The sequence below is a fragment of the Cheilinus undulatus genome, linkage group 1 (genome assembly GCF_018320785.1).
Source record: "Cheilinus undulatus linkage group 1, ASM1832078v1, whole genome shotgun sequence".
Classification (NCBI taxonomy): domain Eukaryota; kingdom Metazoa; phylum Chordata; class Actinopteri; order Labriformes; family Labridae; genus Cheilinus; species Cheilinus undulatus.
This window is the reverse complement of record NC_054865.1, coordinates 34,803,313-34,828,174: the sequence shown is the minus strand read 5'-3', so window position 1 is coordinate 34,828,174 and position 24,862 is coordinate 34,803,313. Positions and strand designations below refer to the sequence as shown.

Below are 24,862 nucleotides of genomic sequence, written 5' to 3'. Positions count from 1 at the left end.
AATATATCATGAAGAAACAAAAAACCCATTCTTAACAGAATCCCAAATAAAGAAAAACAGCAGTTTTCATTCTCCCTCAGCACAGTAGGAGCTCCGACAGACAGTGAGCCACGGCTCATCTATCAGCACAGTGAGAGAGAAACTCATCTCTAACATCTGGCCTGGTGTCAAACAAACTTTACTTATTACACCCAACAGAAAAAGGCTTCAGTCACCCAGCTAATGAGCTGGTGTCAGTGTTTTATCAGACAGAGAGGCTTGTTTTGAGAAGCCTGGCAGATCATTTCAGCGCTCTGCTCTGTGTGATATTTGCGTTTCATAATCACACCTCTGTGACTTGGGCGCTCAGGCTGTGTGTGGGGGGCAGTCTGTGGCATGCACGGCTGCAATGAATGAGTAAAGGCATTCAGGATCAACATTAAGGCCTGAATTAAACTTAAGAAGTGTGTGTATAAGCCCTGAACATACATCACCCTGCATGCTTGTTTGTGCGTGATGTGTACTAGTGTTAGTAAGTGAGAGCATAGTCGTCACACAAGTGCTGCTTTCATAGGAATCATGAAAAAAAGAGTTATGGTGGAAAAAGACAGGCCTTTACGATGCCCCCCCCCCAAAAAAAAAAAACCTCTGCCACCACAGCCTGTGCTTGTGTTTTAGTTTCAGAGCCATGTTGACTCAGTGCTGACGTGGTGTGAGGGTCATGTTCAATCTCCTCCCCTTTAACAGGGATTTGAGCATGATTTAGGACACTAGTGCCCTTTTATGGTGTTTAATGTAAAAATGGTGAGTTCAGTTTTTTCCCCCGCTTAGAAAAAACCGTCATTGCCTGCCAACAGACATTCTCACATGTGATTTGAGTAGTACCATTCACGTGAGGAAGTTGAGCTGCAAGTTTCGTCTTTTTAGTACAGAGTAAAGGTATACTGATGCTCAAATACACCACAGCTGAGTGAGGTATGGGAGTCTGTGGAAGATAAGATGCCAAACATACCGACTCTGGGGCTTTGATGAAGATTTTGCTGCGACCGAGCTGGAACTGATCCTGGTCCATGTTGACAGACCGTAAGAGATGGACAACACCTTGCTTCTCATCTCCTCGCCACGTTGGCCAGGACTCTTTGGTCAGGATGGCATACCTGAGGAGTAGAGCGGTTATCATTGATAAAGCATTTTACACAGGGGTGAGGCTGGGTTTGGATGGCACAGATTCAGTCATTAAAACTTATCCTTTTGAGTTAGCATGAGGTCAGTGATGAAACCATTAAGAGGTCATTTTTATAGCGGGTTAAACAAAATGACACACAGACTGTACTGTATGTTGATAAGTGCTTCATGGATGGCCAGCTTTCAGGGTCAGTATCTGCATAAACATCCATACAATACATCTCTATTTTTAACCTGAGTCAAAATTAAAAGTAGATATGATCAAACTGTGACTGTAATAGTTGTTAAGAGGTGGTTTATACAAAATAAAATCTGAAGAAAATGGTTAAAAACTGCAATTTCTTGACCTGCCACTTGAGGCTGGCTCTAAAAGTGAAGCCATTCAAACAGAGGAACATTAAATGTCTAACTTTTATGAAAATCAAGTATGTAAAGAGCCTGGTACAATAAAGATATCAGTCTCTCTAGAAAGTTCACCAGCTCATTTTTTTGTGTTCAGGTGGTGTTGAATTATTTTTAACTCATCAGATTCTGGCTCACTTGCAGAGCCCTTACATGGGAATCAGGATAATTTCTAGCTTTTTTGCTCTGGGTTCACTATATTTGGCAATCTTTCCTAGTCAATAATGAGAAACAACTACATACTTTCATTCTATGGGAATTAACAGAATTTACCAAGCTAATTAGTCTATTAACTCAGTCTAGAACAGCCTTTCCAAAACTTCAGTGCACTGGGGCCCAGTTTGAGACTTGAGAATCTCCTGGGGATCACCAAAACCTTTATTCAATCATAACATGACACATCCCATCACAGAATTTGCCTCTTTATTTCTATTTCATAAACAGAAAATTTCATTGAGAATGCCTAATTTTTCAAGGCATCACAGGAGAGCCACCAGCACTTATTTTGTCTGAACAGGCATCTGTAAAGTCACCTTTATATCCTTTTCTAATATTAATCTTTCAAAATGTGCATTCACATTAACCCTTTTTAGTAGCATTAACGCAACATAGTTGAATGTTTGATGAAGCATCACCAGTTAATTCAGCACTGTTTAAACCACCACACCCACTCTGTAATCAGACACAATAAGTATTGAAAAGATGCCACATAAGTTAAATCTTCTTGCTGTGTTTTTTTTACTTCTTGGACTTCAAAAAAGCATATTAGAGTCCCTGTAAAGTGAAAAAAAATCTGAATTTTCATGAAATCATGAAAAGGCATGAGGCAGTAAAATGTGCTCTAGGATGGTTGGTACATATTAGTTAAATGAGCTGAAGCCACGCCCACTCACAAGAAATATGATCATCTCAGATTTTATAAGAAATTTCTGATCAAAGCGCAGCCGCCTGGCTCTATGTCCGCGTAGAAAGGCAGAAGTTGGGAACTAACTTAACTGTTTTCTGATACAAATCTGTAATATGTAATACTTTAAATGAGCCATAGGCCACCGTGGCTGATAGACTTTGGAAATTTATTAAATTTATTACTTCTATATTATCTTTGCCCGTTACCTGTTTAGGAACTTCCTGAAGACTCTGCGGTAGGCGTAGCCAGCACGCCTTACCCTGATGTTTTCCTTCAGACCCAGGTACTCCACTTGGTGCTTTACTCTAGAGACAGAAAAACAATATAAGATACATGCTGTAGATTAAGAAGGCATTTTGCCTTAAAAATAATTCATCAATCACCACATATTCTCCACAATTTCACAGTGATTGTCAGATCAGAACAGCTTTGAAGTGAGGCCAAACATGTTCTCATATATGCAGATGACTCAACTCTCTACTATAATGACTTTGTGCAGTGCGGAAGGTAAAATCCCAGGTCATTGTATGCAAAACAGCTGCATTTTGATAACTTTTCCCTCAAACAAAGACCTTAAACACTACTTAGTACACTCAGACTTCCTGCAAAAAACACAAGTTCCTCTGCTAATGAGCCAGCCTGTTCTGGACTCACAACAGGAAGGTCAAAGGCTCTGAACAATACAACAGCACTCTGAACATGTAATACCCAGAGCCTGGAAGAAAGAGTGGGAGACTGAAAACAAAGGGATAAAGAGGGGGGACTGTTTTAACACCGCTCACATGACTTTGTCTTCAGAAAACTCCAAAAACAGGCAAAAGAAAATGGGAGGAGGCTGAAATTATCCCAACAATGAACTGGTTTAAACAGGAAAGTTAGTTGTGTTTATTAATATGCAGTTTGTTCAATTTGAACTGAAGTGAGAGAGAGAGATCACACAATATACGATCCATAATGATAGAGAATAAAGACAGCCTTGACCTGTTCACAGTTACTTTAGGTAAATGTTTATGGTCTGGATTTAATGATGTGGTGCTGAACACCACTTGCTATGGCTAATATGCAGATGCTAATGTTTCAGTTGATTTGGCTCCTCCACCAGCTGCAAAATCAATTTTCTACTTTATGTAGATATTTACTGTATGTTTCACTTTCAGCCAAGTTTCTCATAATTTACCTTCACTCATGTATGTGATAAACAACCTATTATTTTAAATGTTATAATGTCAACTGTGACTCAAGAATAGAAGGCTTTTACACAAAGTTGCAGAAAAATCGTATTAAATATGGATGTTTATGCTTAAAGCATACATTATACATCATTTATTTATTCACCCTGTTTCTTTTAATTTAGCATACAAGTTTCTTAGATAGATACATTTATAAACATGTGGATGCATTTGACCTTTAGAGTATTCTTAAATGTTTAATGCACTGGATGAATGGAGTCATGTGACACTGTCAGGACCACAGGGGGCACAGTGAGTCGATCACTTACCGGCTCTCCTCCCAGTCTCTGGGTTTCTTGGTTTCATTTGGTTTGATGCAGCGGATGTAGTGCGGAGTGCATTTCATCAGTGTGCTCACCAGATCATTGGCTTGTTTCTAAAGGAAGGCATAAGAGAATAAAATAAAGGCAGATGATGTGAAAGCTGCTGTGACGAAATAAGCTGCTGAGTTTTCTGTGTTCCCACCTAACAGCAAACACACATTATCTTTTCACAGGCCTTTTCCCACAGTAACCCTGATAAAGCAGAAGGACAGGTACACACTCTTCAGTACACACCTTTATTTTGCTGCCTGCTGTTGTGGGTCGACCCTTCTTGTCAGCGTTGAGGTTTTCTGGAAACAGTGCTCTGATGAAAGCACTGTAGGAGAGCAAATGAGAGAGACAAGTTAGAAACTGACATGGAACATCGACGTTTGACTGTATACAGTGCTTAACAAATTTGTTAGACCACCACCCAAAGTAAGGTTTACGCCACAGCTGCCCTAATTTAACGCATTGGTAATTACCAAAATCATTTTTTATGTTCTTGCAGTGGTTAATACACCAATATGTAGAAGCTCTTTAAGCCAAATGATATGATTAATGCTGAAATGTAATTATTGTTGTTATCCATGAATTTTCAAATGTACTGATTTACAACAAAACTGAAAAAATAGGAAAGCACATTAATATTTCTTGATTAATATGTCAAATTATAGTTATTTACTTGCATTTCTGAACAGAAAAATGAGTTTTAGTGGTTAAATGTTATGCTTGATTAATTTCTGACTTCACAGAGAAGCCCAGTGAGCCGGCTCAAATTTGGGTGAATTCAGTTTGAAATTCCTCATTCCTGTTCAAAATGGTAAAACGTGGAGAGCTCACTGAAAATGAGAGTCCACATTAAAGCACTTCATGATGCTGGATGGTCTTTGAGACAAATATGACAGGTGGTCTAATAAATTTGTCAAGCACTGTGTATATATATATATATATATAAATACATATATATATATATATATATACATATATATATACACACACACATATATATATATATATATATATATATATATATATATATATATTTTTTTTTTTTTTTTTTTTACCTTAGAAAAACCACTCCGATCGAAGCGACAAATATTTCTTTTGTTCATTTGTGCCATAGTATATAGCCTTCTTAAAAACAGAAAATTAAAATGGGTTGAAAATGGCAAAAATGGGTTGTGTTGTTTTATATCTGGACCTCGAGCCTTTAATAAAGTTGGGATTTAATTATAGCATGAGTTATTGACAACACACTCAGAAATGTGAGGGTTTTTTGGCTATATGAGTATTAAAAGTGTCAAAGAAGACATTCATCTCTGTATGGGTTTGTTTTTGTGGGCAGCAGTTCAATCCATCCAGTTTTTATCACATATTTCCTTTGGTGCCAAAGTAAATAATCTTTTTTCACAGACATACAGTAAGTCATGACACTAACCCTTTACACAAACGCATAAGTGTTACAATGAAGGGAATTACAAACAGTGTTATCAAAATCCAACAGCATGCACTCAAACCCTTGAATTCTTGCATAAGTCTGAATATAGGGACACTAACAACAATTGTGGGTCCCTGGTTAACCAGTGCTAGTGTAATCTCCCTAAGGCTTGATAACCACTTTAAGGGTAAACATTTTTATGTATTATATAATTATAATTTAAAAGCTTCTGTCCCAGCAGAATCACAATTGTATGATGTGCTGCTGATAGGAATGTTGCATGTATCTGTGTAGTTTCCATTTGCTCAGGTGTTTTTTAGCTCAACCAAGGCACTAAACTCCTTCTAGGATCTCTTGAAGAAAAAAATACATGGGTTTGAACTTTACAGTTCATTTAGCTTTCAGATAAACACGTGTTCACTGCGTTTTCATATAAACAATTAATGACTGCTGAATAATCGATGATGATATTGAGGATTTGTTTTTGTTGACTGGAATAGTAATGATGACTACTCAGCAGTCACAGAGTCATAAAATAGAACTTTCATTTAACCTTGTTTAATGTAAAATATCCTGCACTTCCTCTCACCACTTTATTATATTTTAAATACCTACGTTAGCTCGCTTAATCTATTTACAGTACTTAAATGCTGTAAATAATTAATCTATTAACTGTAACTTAAATCAGTATGGAGACTGTGGAAAAATGCATCACCTCATATCCCATTTGCACTAATCAATCATTTTTCATACTTCTCATAACATTGCAAAGCAGATGGATTTGCCCGTTTCTGTGTTTTTTACTGGCGAATCCATCTCGCAAAGCTCCCATCTGAACAGTTTGGGCCTGGTTAGAAAGTGACAGGACCAATCAGTGCCGAGGGGCAGTGCTTTCAGGTGCGGCGGAGTTGTGACGTAAGCAAGCAGCAACAAGAGGCCAGTGCAATAATGGAGGAAGACATTAGCATGGATGCTGCTAAAGCATAAGTTTTATCAGAACTTGATGACATTTTCTTGTTAAAAGAAGAACAAAGAACAGCAGTGAGTTGTTTTCTTTTCAAAAACCACAAAAGTCGTGTACTGACATGTCTACAGTCACCATGGTTCGTGTTTTCTATGGAGTTTACCCGTCGGTAGCGGCGCACCTCAGTTTGGGGCTACGAGGTCATGTGTTTTGTTGATCTGATTGGCCCGTAAAGATGTGACGGACAGAACGTTAATCCAATCAGCCTCCGAGTTTTTTTTTTTTTAAGGCTTTGCCCTTTCTCAAATGCCATCTATGGAAGGTTTACCAGATGAATGTGTGAAACAAATCCATCTGGCGTGTGAGGTTAACTTCTGATCATGTCTTGTCTGCATTCTTACACCCTTTGTACATCTTTCAACCATACTATTGATACACACAGACTTGTACATACTGGAAAAATACCTACAAGAGCTTGTTCATATGTAAATCGTAATTTTCAAGACTTTTCAGTTTTTTTTATTTTTTGTATTTAATGTTTAATTCCTATACACTGAGAGCAAAGCTAACTGGAGTCAAATTCTTTGTTGCATAAGCAAACTTAGCTAGTAAAGCTAATTCTGCCTTTTTCAGGTCTGCCTTGAGGCCATTTGTTGAAACTTAAATGGTTTCCCTTCTGAAGCACTAAATTGATGTCTAGATGCTCAGGACATGTTTTTCACAGATCCTTTTAAAAAATGTCACCTGTTTTTAATGGAAAAACTTGCATGATTAATATGTGGAAACAGTCTGGCATGGCTGAAAGCTGCTCTTAATTTTATTTAATTCAGCTTGTTTACATCGCCACCTCTGGTGTTATTATTTATTCCTTCTGAGATTTTTATGCAAACATTTGTTTTTTTCACCCATTTCTGGCTTCCTCTCATATCTGTTTGATTTTGATAATCTGAATCAAGGCCATGGACATAGGAGAAAGGATCAGCAGGTTGTGTTTAAGAAAAGAAGTCTGATAATAATGTCCAGCTGACAACAGTGGTCGTTCCTTTCTTCTCTATTCAAACCTGCTGCTCTGTGGAATGAGGCTGCTTCCTTCCTCCTCCTCAGGCTTCCTCTCTCCGTGGCCAAGCCAACTCTTTTAACTATGCACTTATATGTTTATTAATGTACATGTTTACATGAGCAAATATGGGAGAAAGTGCATGATTTTTCCAGCACGTGTCTGAATGGGATTTTGACATAACCTTCTTTGAGGCCAAACAAAATGTGAACACAAAGGGGGCAAGTGGTGCCTGAGGCCTGCAGGGGTCACACAGACAATGTGAGGCTGTTTGCACAGATGGCTACTTTGACACAAAGACAGTCCAAGAAACTAAAACCCAGAGGGAGCAGACTCCACAATGCAGCCCCACAAGGAGACTCCATGTTCAAGGCTGGGTAAACCCCCCAAAAAAGCTGCAGATCTGGACAGCAGCCAGAGAGATGAGATTTAGGGCAGAGGGCAGCACATTAACCCTGCCCTGCACACCTCTGCTGCATACTGCCTGTTTCCAGCTGCACTGCAACGTCTGACAGTCTCATGTTTTTAATTATTGCCATATGCATTACAATAGAGGAGTCCCTATCAAAACTCTCACCACATGTCGAGTTACTCACATTTCACTGCTCTGCATCAGCTCAATGAGGTCAGTAAAAAGGACGTCTCGGTTCCTCTCACAGAAACCCTCAGCATCATAAGACACCTGGAGGAGAGAAGCACAGACAGACTTTAATGAGCCATAATTAAAAAAGGACAGGAATTAAATGACTTGTGTTAAAATTAGGAAGTATGACTAATATTATGTGAAAAAGGGCTTAAATGTTATGAGGGAACAAAATGACAGGGTTGCAAATCCAAACTCTACACCTCCCTTGATTAACTCTCTTATAAAAGCAGCAGGGGTTTAAAAGTGTATGAATTGAAGCATGTTGTTTCTGCGTTACTGTAGACACAGACTGCAGGAATGCTCAGAGCCCGGTCATGGGAGCCCCTCAAGTCTTTATAGCATGGCTCATTAAGCCCCCGGCATGTGTGCCAGGCTGAGGCCACCACACATCTGGAGAATGACACGAGACTACCTCAGCCCAAGACCACCACAATGAAAAAGAATGCAAAAAAAGGCTACAGATGAACTGTAACGTATAAACAGAGTAAGATTGATCATGTATGACACTGAAGCACGTGGATACAGAAGAAGAGGGACTGCAACCATAAATAGATGTAACAGAGAGAAAGGGGTTTGTTTAGACGGTAAAACTTAAAAGGAGGAAGATGATGGCATGGACTAATGGAATTCAAATACCAGCTGTGTATATTTATGACAGATCTCAAAGTGTGGTGTAACAGGCACAGCTCCCATACCAACACCATAAAAAATAACATTTTTATAACTTTCTATTTCCAGAAGTTGCTGTCAGCTTCCTACTGCGAAATGCATGATTAACTACATAGTCTCAGTTTTTACCATGGCAGAGACAAATGAAGGAAGGTGGAGAAAACCTTGTGCTGATCATCGTGATTTAAATACTTTCAGGGTATAAAAATAAGCTTACTAAGAGAAATATTTAAGAACCACAGTTCTTTTAGACATGGATGTACTGTTTGTAAATAAAGCTCCTCAGACCGACCTTGCCAGCATAGTGGTGGATGATGAAGCCCTGATTCCAGCTGTTGAAGTGCTCATGGGTGTTGATCTGGACTCGGAGCTTCTGCAGCATGGTCTGGTCGGCTCCTTCGCCAACAGCGTGCATGGTAGCGCACACATCGTCCAGGATGCTCATGATGCCAGGAGGATTCTAGGATTACATGAGAAACATTTGGAATCAATAACACTTTTATATCTCTTAAATCATAGCTCACTTGGAGGTTATTTATTCTGAAGTTAACTAAGTAATAAGAAATTTTTCTTTTTGATTTCAAGGTCCAGTTAATTTAAGTTGATGAAAATACTCAGCATTAATTCTGATAATTAAGAAACTATTTCCAGATGTGTTTTTAACTCAGATTTCCTTGCCTATTTGCTACTATTTCTTCTTGGTGTTTTTTATTCATCTACCATAGTTATAAAATATTTTTATAAAACAACGTTTTGCTTAGTATTTAGTGTTTTTAGTTAACATCATAACCTTGGTTTATGCTGCACTTACAATGTCTGTAACTCAAAGAACCCAAGCCTCCATCCAGGCCACACATGTAAACTTGTCAGTGGATTAACTAAAACGGGTCTGAATCATTTAAGCACTGATACAGATCCCCATTCCTCTCAGATGGAGGCTTTTTTTAAAGCCCTTGTTGTTCATTTCACGGATTTAACCTCTCAGTGGGATAGATGAATCAAATTAAGAGCCATTTGAGGATATTATGCTGCAACTCACAGCAATGCATCAGGAAGTTAGTAAGATCTGCAGTGTACAAAGAAATTCAGTAAATATCAAAAATTTAAAACAAGTTTACAGAGATTGCAATTTGTCACAGGTGACAAAAGAATAAAACCTCCATCCTCTTCCACTCATCTTCATAAGAATACAACCTGCTTGAAATAATTTACATTAACTCCAAAATATTGTTTACAAAAATATCTGAAATGCTCAGCAAACTAGCATTTAAATGCATTGTTGCCATCAGAAAATAGGCAGCTTTTAATGCACACTATTCTTGCATATAACGCCATTACAAGTGCACAAATGATACAGTACATATACATTAAAATGCATTTATGTGGTTGTTAAACCATTTGTTTATAACCTTGCGAAGCAGATAGATACGCCCGTTTCCGTGTTACTCACTGGCGAATCAATCTTGCAAAGGTCCAGTCTGAACCGTTTGGGCCCAGTTAGGAAGCGACAGGGCCAATCAGTGATGAGGGGCAGTACTTTCAGGTGCGGCAGATTTGTGATGCAAGCAAGCAGCAACAAGAGAGCGGTGCAGATATGGCGGAAGACATTAGCGTGGATGCTGCTAAAGTGTCATTTTTATCAGAACTTGGCGACATTTCTTTGTTGAAAGAAGAACTAAGAACAGCAGTGAGTTGTTTTCATTTCAAAAACGACAAAAGTCGTGTACTGACATGTCTACACTTGCCATGGTTCACATTATGCAGTTCTGTACAGAGTTTACCAGAGCCGTTTTACTCCTCGGTAGCGGCGACATCATTTTATTGCTCCGATTGGCACGTAAGGATGTGACGGACAGAACATTCATCCAATCACCCTCCGAGTTTTTTTCAAAGCCTCTGCCCTTTCCTAACGCTGCATATGAGTGGTTTACCAGATGGATGTGTGAAACACATCCATCTGTAGGGTTAATTTAACAAATTGCTGAAAAATGTAAAAGAATAGTTAAATCGCATATAAGCAATAAGAAACCTACAAATGCTCTTGCAGATAAAAGAGCAATATTGTAAAATACTCATTAATTATAATAAATAGTTAATCTAGTAGTTAATAAATCTGATTTATGATTTCAGCTCTGACTATAATTGTCAAGGATAATGTGTGTATAGTACCCAGCCTACTGGTTGCAGGATCCATTCTCTGTTTCAGCGCTATTTGGTGCGGGCCATCCTCTAATCTCTCCCATATTTCCTGTCTGTCCTCAGCTGTCCTTTCATAATAAAGGCAAAATAAAGCCCAAACATAATCTTATAATGAAGGATTTTGTAGTCTTGAAGTACTAAGTGGTAGGGGTCAACTGAGTCTTCTTGATTTTTCCTCTCATTTATTTACTTTGCTCTCGATGAGATCACAGACGATCTTGTTGTTGAAGTATTCAATCGGAGTCCACTTGATGCCCTCCTGCACATACTCCTCCTACAAAGAGAAGCATTGAACTTGAGTTTACCATGCATATATGCAATAAGTCAGAGTAAAGGACATCATATGGAGCAAGATAATAAAATAATCCACAATGAAAGCAAAGAATGAGGAGAAAATGTACCTGCTCTGCCTTCAGAGTCAGCTCAATGAAGATCTGCTGCAGTTTCTCGTTCACAAAGTTGATGCAGAACTGTTCAAATCCATTTTTCTGATGAAGAGACAACACAATCAATTTAATCCATAGGCACTAAGTGAGCTCTTTCTTCAGTACAGCATGGATATCTTTTAAGCTCAGTAGGATTTGTTTGAAGGTAAACACAGGCTGCACAACGCTTAGGGAAAAGAGACCCATTGTGCAATTCAGTACAAAATAAGTTGAGCCAAAGCCTTATGTTATGTTGGAGCAGGGCTTTCTGTCTGATAACCTGAGGTGAACAAAATGCTGCTGACCTTTACTAATGTTGTATTTAAGAGGAAAACCTTTGACCTTAAAGACAGGTGGAGTGGCTGAATTCATTTAGATATTACTCATGCTTTCTAATATGAGTCTGTGACTCATATCAGAAAACACTGAGCTCTTTTAAAGCCAAATATAATCATGACAGCACTTCAGTTGTCCAGCCTTTCAACAAATCAGGGTCTTCAAACTTAAACAATAATCAGATTAGGAAGACTGTGAAGGTCTGTTGTTTCAATCAGGACATAGAACTTAATCCACATACTTTATAAATTAGTTTTATCCTTTTCTTTTAATCTGTTTAAATGCTCAACGGTAAAACCTGTTAATCTAATCTATGTGTTGCTCCACAGTAAAATCCAGCAGCCATGTCTCAGCCTGTGAAAAGCCAGAAACACTTACTTGGAAAATTTCAAATCCATAAATGTCCAGTACTCCGATATTAAACTCCTGATGATCTTTTACCATGGCTTTGTTGATGGACTGAAATCAGAGGATTGAGTTAACAAACTTTAAACACCTGTGCATATTTCAAAATATAAGAATTTACTCAAAAATATGATAATACCTCAACAAGGAAGTCAAACACCCGTGAATGCAGGGCTTTGGAGAGGGCATCACGCGTGTAACACGCCTGCTCCACGTTCAGGGTGACGTCAATGGACTCCTTTGCATTTCCCCATTTACTGTCCATCTTCCTGCTTGTCAGTTTCTCCTTCAGACGATTCTGGTCGATTCCAAGGAGAAAAGCAGGAAAGGCTAGGACTGGTAAAGGAAAAAGAGGATACAACCTTAACAAACATACTAAAAACTTGCATTCCTTGTATTTTACAAGGATTACATATTATTATTAATCCACACACAGTCTCTCGTAATAACAAAGTAATACAGAATTTTATTGTATTTTTCTTTATTTAATTTTATTTGATTTTTTTTTTGGCAAATTTATGAAAAATAAATTAACTGAAATATCAAATTGATTTAAGTATTCAGACTCTTCTCAACAATTGAAAATTAGCTCAGCTGCCTCCCATTTCTCTTGATTGTTGCTGAGATGTTTCTACACCTTGACTGAAGTCCACCTGTGGTAAATTACATTTATGGGACATGGACAGTAATTGCTGGCAAAGGTACTTCAACTAGGTCCTGGGTAAAGGGTCTGAATACTTATGTCACTGTGATATTCCAGTTTTATTTTTTTGTAGATTAATTTATAAATGAAGAAATATTTCAGAAACAGCTAATGAACTTTATTAAGTTCAACTTTTAGGTAACATCAAGTTGATGCTGTTTCATTACTGGTAATACTATGTCTCATATAAAAAAGTATGGAAATGAATAAAGAGAATTTTTTTAAACATCACTGAAAAGAGCTAGTGCAAAACCACTGCTCCCAGTACCCATCAACTGTCATCAATCAAAGAGAAACTCTAACAAAAAATAATAAAGGCTTATATGTATATTCACAATGCAAGCAACTGTGGTTTAAAGCCATAACTTTGGAGTAAAAATCTCTGAAACAAACAAGACAAAAACACTCTGGAGAGAAGTCTAAGCATTCTAACTTTGGTTCAAAGCTGACTACAAAATAAAGGATCATTTCATGCTAACACTTGAACAAAAAGAGTAGAGAACGCCTCAGATCATTTGTCCTAACCTGGCGTTGATTTTCTCCCCTGAGAGCCCCTCCCTGCCTTATTACAATGACTCACTTCCCCTAAAAGGAAATGGCTCTCAGACTCAGTTTGTCTGGGAATGCTACAGACCGCTGCAGTAGCTCCCCTTATGGGACAGAAGGGTGTGACTGACCATATGCCTCCTTAAACCATGAGCAAAGTCATTCTTTGTGTTCACAGGAAAAGTATGAATGTATAGACTACAGCCTGGAGCCTCTTACGTAAGAAAACAAAGTTCCTCTGCAGGTGATTTGTTAGTCAAAGCAGCTGTTTTTATTAAGTGGAATGGGAAAGCTTTTACCAGGACAGAGTCAGAGCATGTGTTTAACTCCTCTAACAGATGTGTAAAACTCATTTATTAGCACCTAAAATAGGTAATTTTATTTTACTTTAAGGGCCCTAGAGAAAGCATCTTTGAATTGTTGTATTTAGTTTTTAACCTGGTTCCACTTGGCACTATTCCTTTAATATTATATGCAATCCAAATCTTCATCAAAGGGAAAACTGAGCTTGATTGAGCTTCCTGGAAAAGGAAACCCAGTCAAGTCCATTTGCCTCATTTAAAGATGATTCAGATAACCACGACCTGGATGCATGTTCTGTTATGCCTCTGCCATTCCACACCACAAGCCTACATAGAAAGCATCAAGTAGAAACAGCACACATTCCTGCTCTTCCTATGCCGATAAGAAAAGCCTAAGGCAGGGAGAAAATCAGCAAAAACCCAGTGCAGAACAAAGCATCAGTGACCACAAAAAGACATTGATTAAGTAAGAGGTAGGATGAAGGAGGAGCTGGGGTGGAGGAGGGTTGCAATAGCAGCTTGCAGAGAAAGCAGCAGAGCGTAGTCAGACCGAGCAGTTTAAATAAGGCAGCATAAGTGCAATTATAGCATCATTAACGTGCTTAGAGCAAATCAGCTAGCCATCAGCTGATGAGAGCTTCCATCAGATCAGCTGATATCAATTAGTGGATATCAGTATCAATTGATTCTGTGGCCTTTCTGAACTAACACATACATTCCTGATCAAAATCTAAAAACCAGTTGAAAAATTGCGCTACTAGATCTTGAAAAGGCTCTAATAAGAGCTTCAAAATGCAAAAAGAAGAAATGGGACTGAGACAAAAAAAGCTGGAGCAAGAAATTTATTGAAAACAACAATTAAATTGAAATAGGCTGTTCATCAGCTGATCAAAAGTTTAAGAACATAGTTCAAAAAACCCGAAACCCCCCTCAAAACAGAAATAAAAGTTTAAAAAAAGGACTCAGTAATGAGTAGCTCCACCGTTCTTATTGATCACTTCAAAAATTCGTTTTGGCACGCTTGATGCGAGTGTTTCCAGGAAGCTAGTGGGAACGTTGCTTCAAGTGGTGAAGATGGCTTCACGAAGGATATCCACCATCTGGAACTGATGTCCATTTTTGTAAACTTCCCTTGCCATCCATCCCCAAATGTTCTCAATTGGATTTAGATCAGGGGAACATGCAGGATGGTCCAAAAGAGTGACGTTATGCTCCTGGAAGAAGTCCTTTGTCATGTGGGTGTTGTCCTGTTGAAAAACCCAGTCATTACCACACAGATGAGTCATGACGGATGCCCGCTGCAACATCTTCACGTAGCCAGCCTCCATTTGACGCCCCTGCACAACCTGAAGCTCCATTGTTTCATTGAAGGAAAAAGCACCCCACATCATGATGGCACCCCCTCCACTGTGCCGCGTAGAAAACATATCAAGTGGGATCCCCTCGTCATGCCAGTAACGTTGAAAGCCATCAGGACCATCAAGGTAAATTTTTTCTCATCAGAGAATAAAACTTTCTTCCACCTTTCAATGTCCCATGTTTGGTGCTCCCTTGCAAAGTCCAAATGGGCAATTTTGAAGCGTTGAAGGAGACAAGGCCTTTGGAGATGATTCTTTGTTTTTTAAGCCCTTCCCTCGCAGATGACGTCTGATGCGTATTGGGCTGCAGTCAGCACCAGTAACTGCCTTAATTTGGGTCAAGGATCGTCCTGTGTCTTGATGGACAGCCAATCGGATCCTCTGGCTCGGCGCTGGTGAAATTTTTTTGGGGTGTACCACTTGACTTTTTGTTCCATAACCCTCAGGATCTTTTAAGAAATTAAAAATGACTGTCTTACTGCGTACAACCTCAGCAGCAATGGTGCGTTGCAAGAGGCCTTGCTTATGCAGCTCAACAATCCGACTACGTTTAAAGACAGAAAGCTGAATACCTGACAGAAAATGAAAATGAAATCCACATTTTTGCAAAGACTTTGACTTTAAAAAGGCTGTGGTCTTATAAATTTGATCAGCTGATGAACAGCCTATTTCAGTTTAATTGTTGTTTTCAATAAATTGCTTGCTCCAATTTTTTTTTTTGTCTCACTCCGATTTCTTCTTTTGCATTTTGAAGCCCTACTTAGAACCTTCTTAAGATCCAGCAGTGCAAAATGCAAATTCTTGCAATTTTTCAACTGGTCTTAACATTTTGATCAGGAGTGTATATGTCTTTTTGTCACCCAATGCTTCACTGTAACAGCATTCACTTGGCTTGATTGCCAGGGTGAGGGGGAGCAAAGATTTGAGATAAAATAGGGTTACAAAAATGAAACTTTGGATACATACATGTTAAGGCTCTAGAAAAAAAGAATTCTGTTAGCAAAGTATTACACAGATCGCTTTTTTTAAACAATATTGTCAAACTAATAGGGATCATATGAAAACCAGCATTTGTGTTGGTTTTACTTTCTTCATGGTCCAGGTGTGTCTGAAAACATAAAATCTGATTGTCTCTTCAGAATCTAAGCTCATTGTGAAATCACAGGTCATTATAAGAATACCTGCCCCTCAGCTGGTACACTATATTATAGAACTGCACATATGCTTAATTTAGAGGACACATGGGACTGTGTTCAAAGCTGGAGAGAGGGTATGATGTGTGTCATCTTTAAAGGTAATGGACTTTTCATCTGATGTGGATGTGAACTAATGCTCTATCATTATCTGAGTCTGTGTACACCTGCAGTTTTTGTAAAAGAATGGTAAGAAACTCCAAAATGATTCTACACTTTAAGACTGAACAGAAGAAGGCTGATAAAAAATATGAGGTATGTTCACTTAAAAACCCAGAATTAGCTATTTCACCTCTGTTTTTCTGAGTTGATAGAGTTATTTTTTTAGTTTAAAGTAAAGAGTACTCAATCCTCAGAGTATTGTTGTCCTTTTACTCAAATTATTAGACAATTATCCCTTAATCCGCACCATTTTCCCTGAAAACCTTTGGGGATTGGACACTTTTGCACCATGAGTGAAGTTGCCAGCTCAGTTACATAAGTCCCATCCATGGTGACCAACTTCAGCATAGCATCATTGGATGAGGTACTGAACTCTAGTGAACAGCAGTTTTTGGGTCAAAGTGCACCTTTCGTTCTTCTTTTCTTGTAGCCGAGCAAATTAGTTTAATTTGGGTTGGCATGTTCAAAATTGAAAAATGTGAAAGACATGAGGCAAATTTAATATTTTAACTTGAGTCATATTGAAAATTTTTAACATATTTTCAACTTGTCCAGTTTTACAGTGTAGTCAGGACCCAAAGTTGAATTGAAAAGCATGAAATCCAAAAAAATAGGCAAGAATTTCAATATAAAAGGAGCATGTTACTGTCAGGATCAAGCTACTTTTGGCAGAAAAATTGCCCCAATAAGCAAACTGATGTTTAAATTATTTTCTCCTAGTAGAGTCTAGCCTTAACATTTCTTTCAACCAAAGATGACGCACTGACTCTTTCTATTAAGTGCGAGTAAACATCTATGTGGACTTGGCTGGTAAAGTTTCATATGGGGAGCATATGAGGGTATGAATATGTGCAACACACATAAGCTTAAGCACGGAATAAGGAAGACCAGACTGTACGGAAAAGGCAGAGATTATGGATAGCTGCTGTTACATCTGCAAAGAACAAAACATTTTGCAGCTTTGTACACAGATAAATACTCTTTCATCTCCATTATAGAGACAGAGCACTATGAAGGAAGAAGAAAGAAAGAAAAAGAAAAGAGAGAAGAATAATTTGAGGCAGAGAAAAAAAGCAAGCGAGATGGGGGGACAGGAGGAGAAGTATTTTCCAGCTAATTTTAGCGTCTGACAAAATATGTCCAGACCTTCAGTAGCATTTTATTTTCTGGTAATCTAACAGGGCCTGGATTATTCCAGACAGTTGGCTTCAGCCCTGCATTAACACAATAAAAGTTTAGGGAGTGACAGTGGTAAGAAAGAAAAATCTGCAAAAACCAAAAAAAGAGGGGCAGCTCAGGACACTGAGAGAGAGACATCCAGAGAGAAAAATATGCAATAAAAAGAAAAAATCACAAAAAACCCAGACTCAGCATGAACGCCAGCAGCATTGTCCTTAGCCTTAGTCATAACCTGATTATTATCAATGTTTAAAACCAAGTCTCTCTTGATAGCATGTTTATCATTCTTTGCTTCAGTCCAAATTTCACTCACTATATAACCACTGGATATACTGGATGATTTTTCAGCAAGCCCCGCCAGCCCGTCAAGGATTCCACTAATGTATGTGCTGGCTGTCTAACAGAGGTGCATCAAACTTTGTACAAACATTCATCTTCCCCAGAGCAAGGACCATAATAACTCACATGATTTTCATCTACTGCTGAAACCAGTTCAAATCTAAAACTGGCTAACATGCCCATGAATACAGAAGAAGGAGAAGAAGAAGCAGAAGTGCAAGAAGAAGACATTTCATTAACTCTACAAGAGGAAATTCAGTTTTTACACTTTATTTCTGATCATGCTACACATGCATAGGCTGAAACACACACACATAAACAGACAGGATCCTATTGTGTCAGAGTCTGGCATGCGACCGTGCTAAACTGACACAGTAAACCTGGTAAACACTGACGTACATACTTTCTTACGCTCAGCTCATAGCACCGCTGAACCAAGTTCCACCATGAGCCACTAGCATGGCTGTAGACCATTAGGCCTGTTATAACAAACACATTCACTTGTAGTGCTACAGTTGTCAGGGGAAAAATGTGAGCGTGCTAGTGTTGGCATATTTTGGCAACAGGCATGTCAATAGACACTCTGCTTGTTTTTCCTCACTTAATGCCTGTCTCTTTTCTTGTCTTTCAGCCGTAAAAGAATGGCCAGTGTCCTCTTACCTAAACATTTGTCTGAGTATGATCAGGTTGAACAACACTCTAGCCATAACAATGAAAGACTGCTGAAGTGTCAAACATTTAAGAGCAGATAACTGATTTTCTACCCAGAAACAAATAATGTGGTAATTTTCTGGCTGTGGCAAAATCTTTTGATTGCCATAACAAATAATTACAGACCATGATTATCAAACAGTCCTTATTCTCTCAGTTTAATGTCATGCAGAAGAGAAAATATAGCCCTCTTTTAGGGATGCACAATATTGGATTGTTGGTGATACCTGATATGCTGATATCTACAGATTAAATTCATCTGATACTGATATCGATACAGATATCTAAATGTGTTTCAGACCTTAAACTACTTTGATATGACCAGTGTTGCGGTAATGCGTTACCCAAAGAGTAATCTGATCACTCTTTTTTGAGAGTCTTTTTAAGAGTAACGCAATCAGTTTCAGAAAAGTAATGTTATTGGTTACCTTTTCGTAAAAGTAATCCGTTCCTGAAAGAAAAAATCCTTATTTCCTCTCTCTTCTGTGGCCACAAAAAACAGAAAGGAAAAAAGAAACTCCACAAAGCATTAGTACTGTTTGTCCCTCTTTCTTTCCTGCATGCGTTGGCATGTAGCTGCGTTACAGCAGGAGGTAAAAACAGCTGTGTCAGTACGTGTGCGTTGCTAGTTTTTCGAGCTAGTGATAACTTACACTGGAATTATTCCCTTTAAGTTTAATTTATAGATTAAAGGGACAAGATCAGCATCAAAACACTTGGTTTAAAAGCTCATGTTGTATTGTTTTCATTCAATCAGCTGTGCAGCTTTTCCAAAAATGCAGCAAAGTGTGTAATTCAGTACACCTCTGCCCGGTTTGTTATCTGATTCTAAGTGGTGTTATCAGGATGTAGTTACAGATTATGGGCCGTAAATAAGCCAGAGGTGACACATTTAAAGGCAGATGTGCCATCACTATATGTCATTTTCATTTCTGACAATTGGAACGAGAGGTTGAAGGGTTTTAATATAAATCTAAGCATTAGAGCACTAGTTTTCTCAGTAGGTAACACAGCGATGTAATAATTTACTTTTCTCAGTATGTAATGCAGTAATCTAACGAGCTACATTTAGAAGTAAGAGTTTTCGTATCCACCGATACCATTTGTCATGCAATTAATATTGTGTATCATATTTGCAAAGAAAATGTAAATCTAGTGTTTGGATGCCACTTCTTTTGTGTGACAATAAAAATAAAATCTAGAAATGGCAGGACATCAGCCATATCTCAGAGGAAAACAACTTATTTGTTGACCAAGTTTAGCTACCAACGGATAAAGCTTAGCTAGCATTCAAGTTTCTTGAAAAACATAAGCCTACTTTAGTTTGGTATTTACAATAAATATGCGATTAAAAGTCTGTAATATTAAGTTGTTTCACGCAGTAAAAAGGTAATACCCACAGATATAATCAGCTTAAGCTTCATCCTATCTACTAGTAGTGTTATCTTTTAGCCTCGGAGGCTGAATGCCAACATTAGTCATAGTCCCCCTCTAGCTAATAAATGATCAAATATGCTCTTTTTATTTTGATAATGGTCTGATGTTGTCTCTATGGATTTTAACTTTTATTATCTTTCAGTTTTAATCATTTAAGAAGTGTTAAAATAATGAGAATTGCTTGGTTCCCTTCTTTACAACAATTCACAACCTGAAACAAAGAAAAATAACAACACTTGAGGTCCCCACTCTCTGTGTTTTCCATAGAAAATGGTTTCTGTGTGAATGTGGTCAACTGAGCACTAAGCTGGGCAAAGGTTTTTGCGTGACTTTACTTACACTCTTCACTCTCCACAGCAGCATAGTTGCCTGCTTCCTTGAAACTAATATTTCCCAGGTGCAGGACTCCAGCCACAATCTGAAGCACCATAGAGCGGTCCTCCGCTGTGATGCCAATCACATCCATCGCATGCTGGGAAAACAAAGGAAAGGCACATGCTAAATCAGGGCTGGAGAGTGGGTTTACACACTCCTGTGGTACACAGCTCATGTCTTCTAATTACTCCTGTTTGCGGTCTCACTTGTAAACAAAAACGGGAGGAGATTGTTGGTAGAGAAAACAAAGGAGGATTGGTAAAGAGAGGTGGGGAAGAGAAGCTGTGAACCCATGAATACAGATATGTGCACATACAACACTAAAGAGGGTGTTAAGTTAGAAACAAAAGGGGTCAGACCAACCATCGTCTCCTGGAAGTCGCTCTTGTCGTTGATGTCATCCACCTTGTAGGAACCAGACTGATTGAGGTAAGTGTAGTAATCCAGGCTTGTGATTCCCAAACTGTTCTTCTGCTCTCCACTGGCTCCTTCTATCAACTGTGGAGCAGAAAGTTGCTGATCATGTTTATGCTTTGTATGCTGTGCTTCAATTTGCATGAGAAGAAAACTGCACTATAGTATGACTGAACTCTTCTTTAGACCTCAAGCCATCCACCATTAAAACAGATCAACACTCTGCCTGCAGCTAAACGGTGCGCCTCACGCAATGTGTCCTGAAATCCCCTCACAGACCCCCTTCTTTCCACAGCCAAACGTGTCCCACTCACACTTGAGCTTGAAAAATCAGTCTCACCTGGTAGAATATATGGAAACTCCTCTCTCCAGGATTCCTCATGACGACACGAGACTTCTCCAAGAGGAAGTTGGAGATTTTCCCTCCGTCTGGTTCGCCCCCAGAGCTGAACTGGATCTCAAAGTATTTTCCCTGATGGATCAAAGCATGTTTTCTTTTCAGTATTGCTGGGAAAAAGCTTAAAGTCAGAGCTATAAGATTTGAAAAATTGGCACCAGGCCGTTCCAGGAGTGGTGATGGTGTGTGTACATTTATTTAAGATCCTTTTTCTCTTGTTATTTGTTCCAGACAGTCCTGTCATGTAATATCTGGTTCAGTCTCAAAAGTGAACAAAGACACTATTTATGCAAATGAGATTTCAAAAAGAAGTGATCTGAGGCCAAACCAAATCCATTTCCCCTAACTAGATCCAAAAATATCCCAAATACTGGGACAATGATTCTTTGTATGCTAACTTGAACTCTTAAACTCGGCAGAAAAAATGTGCAGGGATCGCATTTTCTAGAAATGTTGCTTGATTTTCCTGTAAGTTGTTTGGTTTCTTTGATAGTAGAAGAGGATGTGCCTCAGTGATTCTGCATGTATGTCCTTTTCTGCAGCATGTCCTTACAGCGTACCGTATTGGTTAACCAGGACACACATGAGGTTTCCATCCTCATGCAATAAAACAGAAAACAGAGGAAAAGCTGTTGCTGCAAATCTTTCTTCTAAAGTCTCAGCTTTGGCCCAAAGGTGCGCCACAGAAAACTCTAGTCCTCAAATTATTCTGGGGAAAGTACTACCTACTGCATATATTTATGTCTGAGCCACAGAGTCTCAGAGTCATCCTCACTTACACTGCAAATTAGCTTACACACACAAAAGTTGCTAAAAAAGTGTATCCTTAGTGGAAATTTGAAAATTAACTTTTAACACATCATGCGTGCAGTTTTAAAGTTTCTTCTCCAAAGGATTTATAATATTTGAAACTGACTTTTACAGTGCCCATAAAAAGTATATACCTCCTTAAATGTTTAACTCTTTTAATGATTTTATAATTCAATTCTGGTCAATGTAACTTGGCTTTTTTTGACAAAAGAAACATGCAAAAACTCTGATGTCAAGGTGAAAACAGGTTTCTACAAAGTAATGTCAAAGTGATTGCATTAATATTCACCCTTTTTAAAGTGACTGTCCTTACTTAACAGAGGTACAGCCAATTGGTGCTAGTAGTCTCACAATTAGTGAATTGGGGATCACATGAGTGCAGTGAATGTGTCTCAAGTGAATGTAGTATAAAGACACCTGTGTCTGGACAGTCCAGTCATTCGTTAATCGGTATTCATGGCTACAATTACACCATGAAGACAAAAGAACACTCCAAGGATCTCAGAGGGAAAGGTTAAAAGTATAAGTATAATGGAAACAAAAAAAATTCCAAGTCACTGAACAGCCCCCAGAGTTCAGTCAAATCCACCATCAGGAAATGGAAGGAATATGGCACATGTGTAAATCTGCCTAGATCAGACCGTCCTCACAAACTGAGTGACTGTGCAAGGAGACGAGAGAGAGGGGCCACCAAGACACCTATGACTACTCTGAAGGAGCTACAAGCTTCAGCAGCTGTTTCGCAGGTTCTTCACCAGTCAAAGCTTACCAGTAGAGTGGCAAAGAGAAAGCCACTGTTAAAGAAAACTCACACTTAATCTCAAATAGAATTGGTCAAAAGGCATATGGGAGACTCCATGGTCTAGTGGAAGATAGTTCTTTGGTCCGCTGAAACCAAAATGGAGCTTTTTTTGCCATCAGACAAGACACTATGTTCTGTGGACACCAAACACTGCACATGACAACAAAGACACCATCTCAACTGTGAAGCACGGTGGTGGAAGCATTATGCTGTGGGAATTCCAGCCCTGAGGCACTCCATTTTTAACCTCATGGAATTTGTACTTTTTGTCTTGTCAGATGTTTTGTATGTCTTGTGTCAGTTCTATGTGACTACAGACGGAAATAAGTGACTGGCTAAAACTAGTGCAAACATTTCATTTACTGCATATGAATGATTGATGTCAATGCACATTGCCCATTGATTAAAAAAAAAAAAAAAAACTTAACTAAGAAGAATTTATAATGAACTGGGTCAAAACATCATAACAGAAGGGAAGTCTTCCTCAGAAAAATAAGCCTTACAAATCTGCTGGAGTTGTTGTTCCTCACAGTCTTGGCGTTGCCGAAAGCCTCCAGCAGAGGGTTGGACTGCAGGATGATGTCTTTGACGTGCTGTGAGGAGACAAGAGGCAATAAGCTGTTAGCTACGTCACAGGCAGACTGTACAGCAGATACAATCACCCACACATCTCACACCCTGACTGACAGGCTGCTGCTACGTCTCTGGAACTTTCCATGCAAGCACACACATATGCACAAATACAAGTCCAAATTCATACAACGTCTGGAGGACATTATCTGTCCTGTGAGCCATCTGCATGTCAGAAACACATGAGGTTTAAATCGGTACAGCAGACAGAGCTGTTCCTACTTCTCTTATTGTACAGAGAAGTTGTGTGGAGGTTGCTTCTCGGAAATTTTGGGATCCTAAATTTAACCTTATAGGAGAGGAGAAAATAAACAGGCACTTCATTTAGCTTTCCATGAATATCTATAAAGTTGACTACATTAGCAAAATTTATTACTGCTTCCTTTTATTTTATTTATAATGAACTGAATCCAACAAATATCAACCAAAGCTCAGAAATGTTTTCCAACATTATTTAAATATATCTAAATAATGAATTCACAAGCATATCCCTGATCTTTCCAGTTATTATGTCTGACTAATGATAGATACGATAATTCTTTGTCAAGATGACAATAACAGCCAGATCAACAAATAGTTTACTGGCAGGTAGTTATTATCAATTCAAAAGTATTCTCATTCACATGTGAACCAAAACTATAAACACGTTGCATAAGAATGCATGTGCCGTCCTCAGCACACTGTGACGCTGAAAGGAAGCATGTGCACATACAGCGATGCTGATCAGGAGATGGATGATTTTAGAGGCAAAGTTCAGAAGCATTGTGTCTGTGTGTGCACTTTAATGGTCTCATTTGTTTAGACAAACTGAAGAGAAATACTTACATAACTAGCTTAATGTGTGTGCATTAACATTGTTAAACATACAGGATTTAGCCAAACCAGGCAGAGTCTAGCTCTACTGTTTAATTTACAGCCTGGAGATGATTTCTGACATTGTTGTCTTGCTTCAAGAAGCTCTGAGTGGATTAAATAAAAAACCCTCCTGCCATCATGGTGGAGGCCTTTCCTCATCAAACTTTAGATCTTTATTGAGCTTAAGAACTTGACATCTGTTGGTTTGGGGGGGTGCCAGATGGCTGAAAGGGGGCAGGGGGTATAAGAGGCTGCTGACAGGCTGATAAAAGGGTCTAAAGATGAGGATGATGAGAAAAGGATTGGGTTAAAGAGGAGGAATAGATGCAGGAGGAAAAAGTAGTAACAGGCAGCCCTACTAGGCTCGAGGCAGCCCTACTATCCACCTGGACGGCACCCAGGGCCATGCTTACTTAACACATCCATCCTTTACTTTGCCCCTAAAGGTATGGACTATGTTAATTTTTCAAGAGATTATTTTCCCATCCCCTTGGTAATATGCA

The 24,862-nt window shown here is 38.7% G+C and overlaps 1 protein-coding gene across 2 annotated transcripts in view; it reads right to left on the bottom strand.

The window, feature by feature from the left end:
- Positions 1 to 24,862, bottom strand: part of myo1ea (myosin IEa) — a 73,085-nt gene that overhangs the window by 12,424 nt on the left and 35,799 nt on the right. For both annotated transcript variants that reach the window (XM_041786478.1, XM_041786486.1), the window contains exons 6-19: positions 23,378 to 23,467; positions 21,206 to 21,337; positions 20,815 to 20,949; positions 20,416 to 20,548; positions 12,286 to 12,482; positions 12,120 to 12,200; positions 11,382 to 11,468; positions 11,171 to 11,254; positions 9,074 to 9,241; positions 8,063 to 8,148; positions 4,260 to 4,341; positions 3,972 to 4,078; positions 2,680 to 2,778; positions 992 to 1,136 (exon numbers count right to left, since the gene is read on the bottom strand). In XM_041786478.1, coding sequence (XP_041642412.1) covers positions 992 to 1,136; positions 2,680 to 2,778; positions 3,972 to 4,078; positions 4,260 to 4,341; positions 8,063 to 8,148; positions 9,074 to 9,241; positions 11,171 to 11,254; positions 11,382 to 11,468; positions 12,120 to 12,200; positions 12,286 to 12,482; positions 20,416 to 20,548; positions 20,815 to 20,949; positions 21,206 to 21,337; positions 23,378 to 23,467 — 1,626 coding nt within the window. The remainder of the gene's footprint in view (positions 1 to 991; positions 1,137 to 2,679; positions 2,779 to 3,971; positions 4,079 to 4,259; positions 4,342 to 8,062; positions 8,149 to 9,073; positions 9,242 to 11,170; positions 11,255 to 11,381; positions 11,469 to 12,119; positions 12,201 to 12,285; positions 12,483 to 20,415; positions 20,549 to 20,814; positions 20,950 to 21,205; positions 21,338 to 23,377; positions 23,468 to 24,862) is intronic.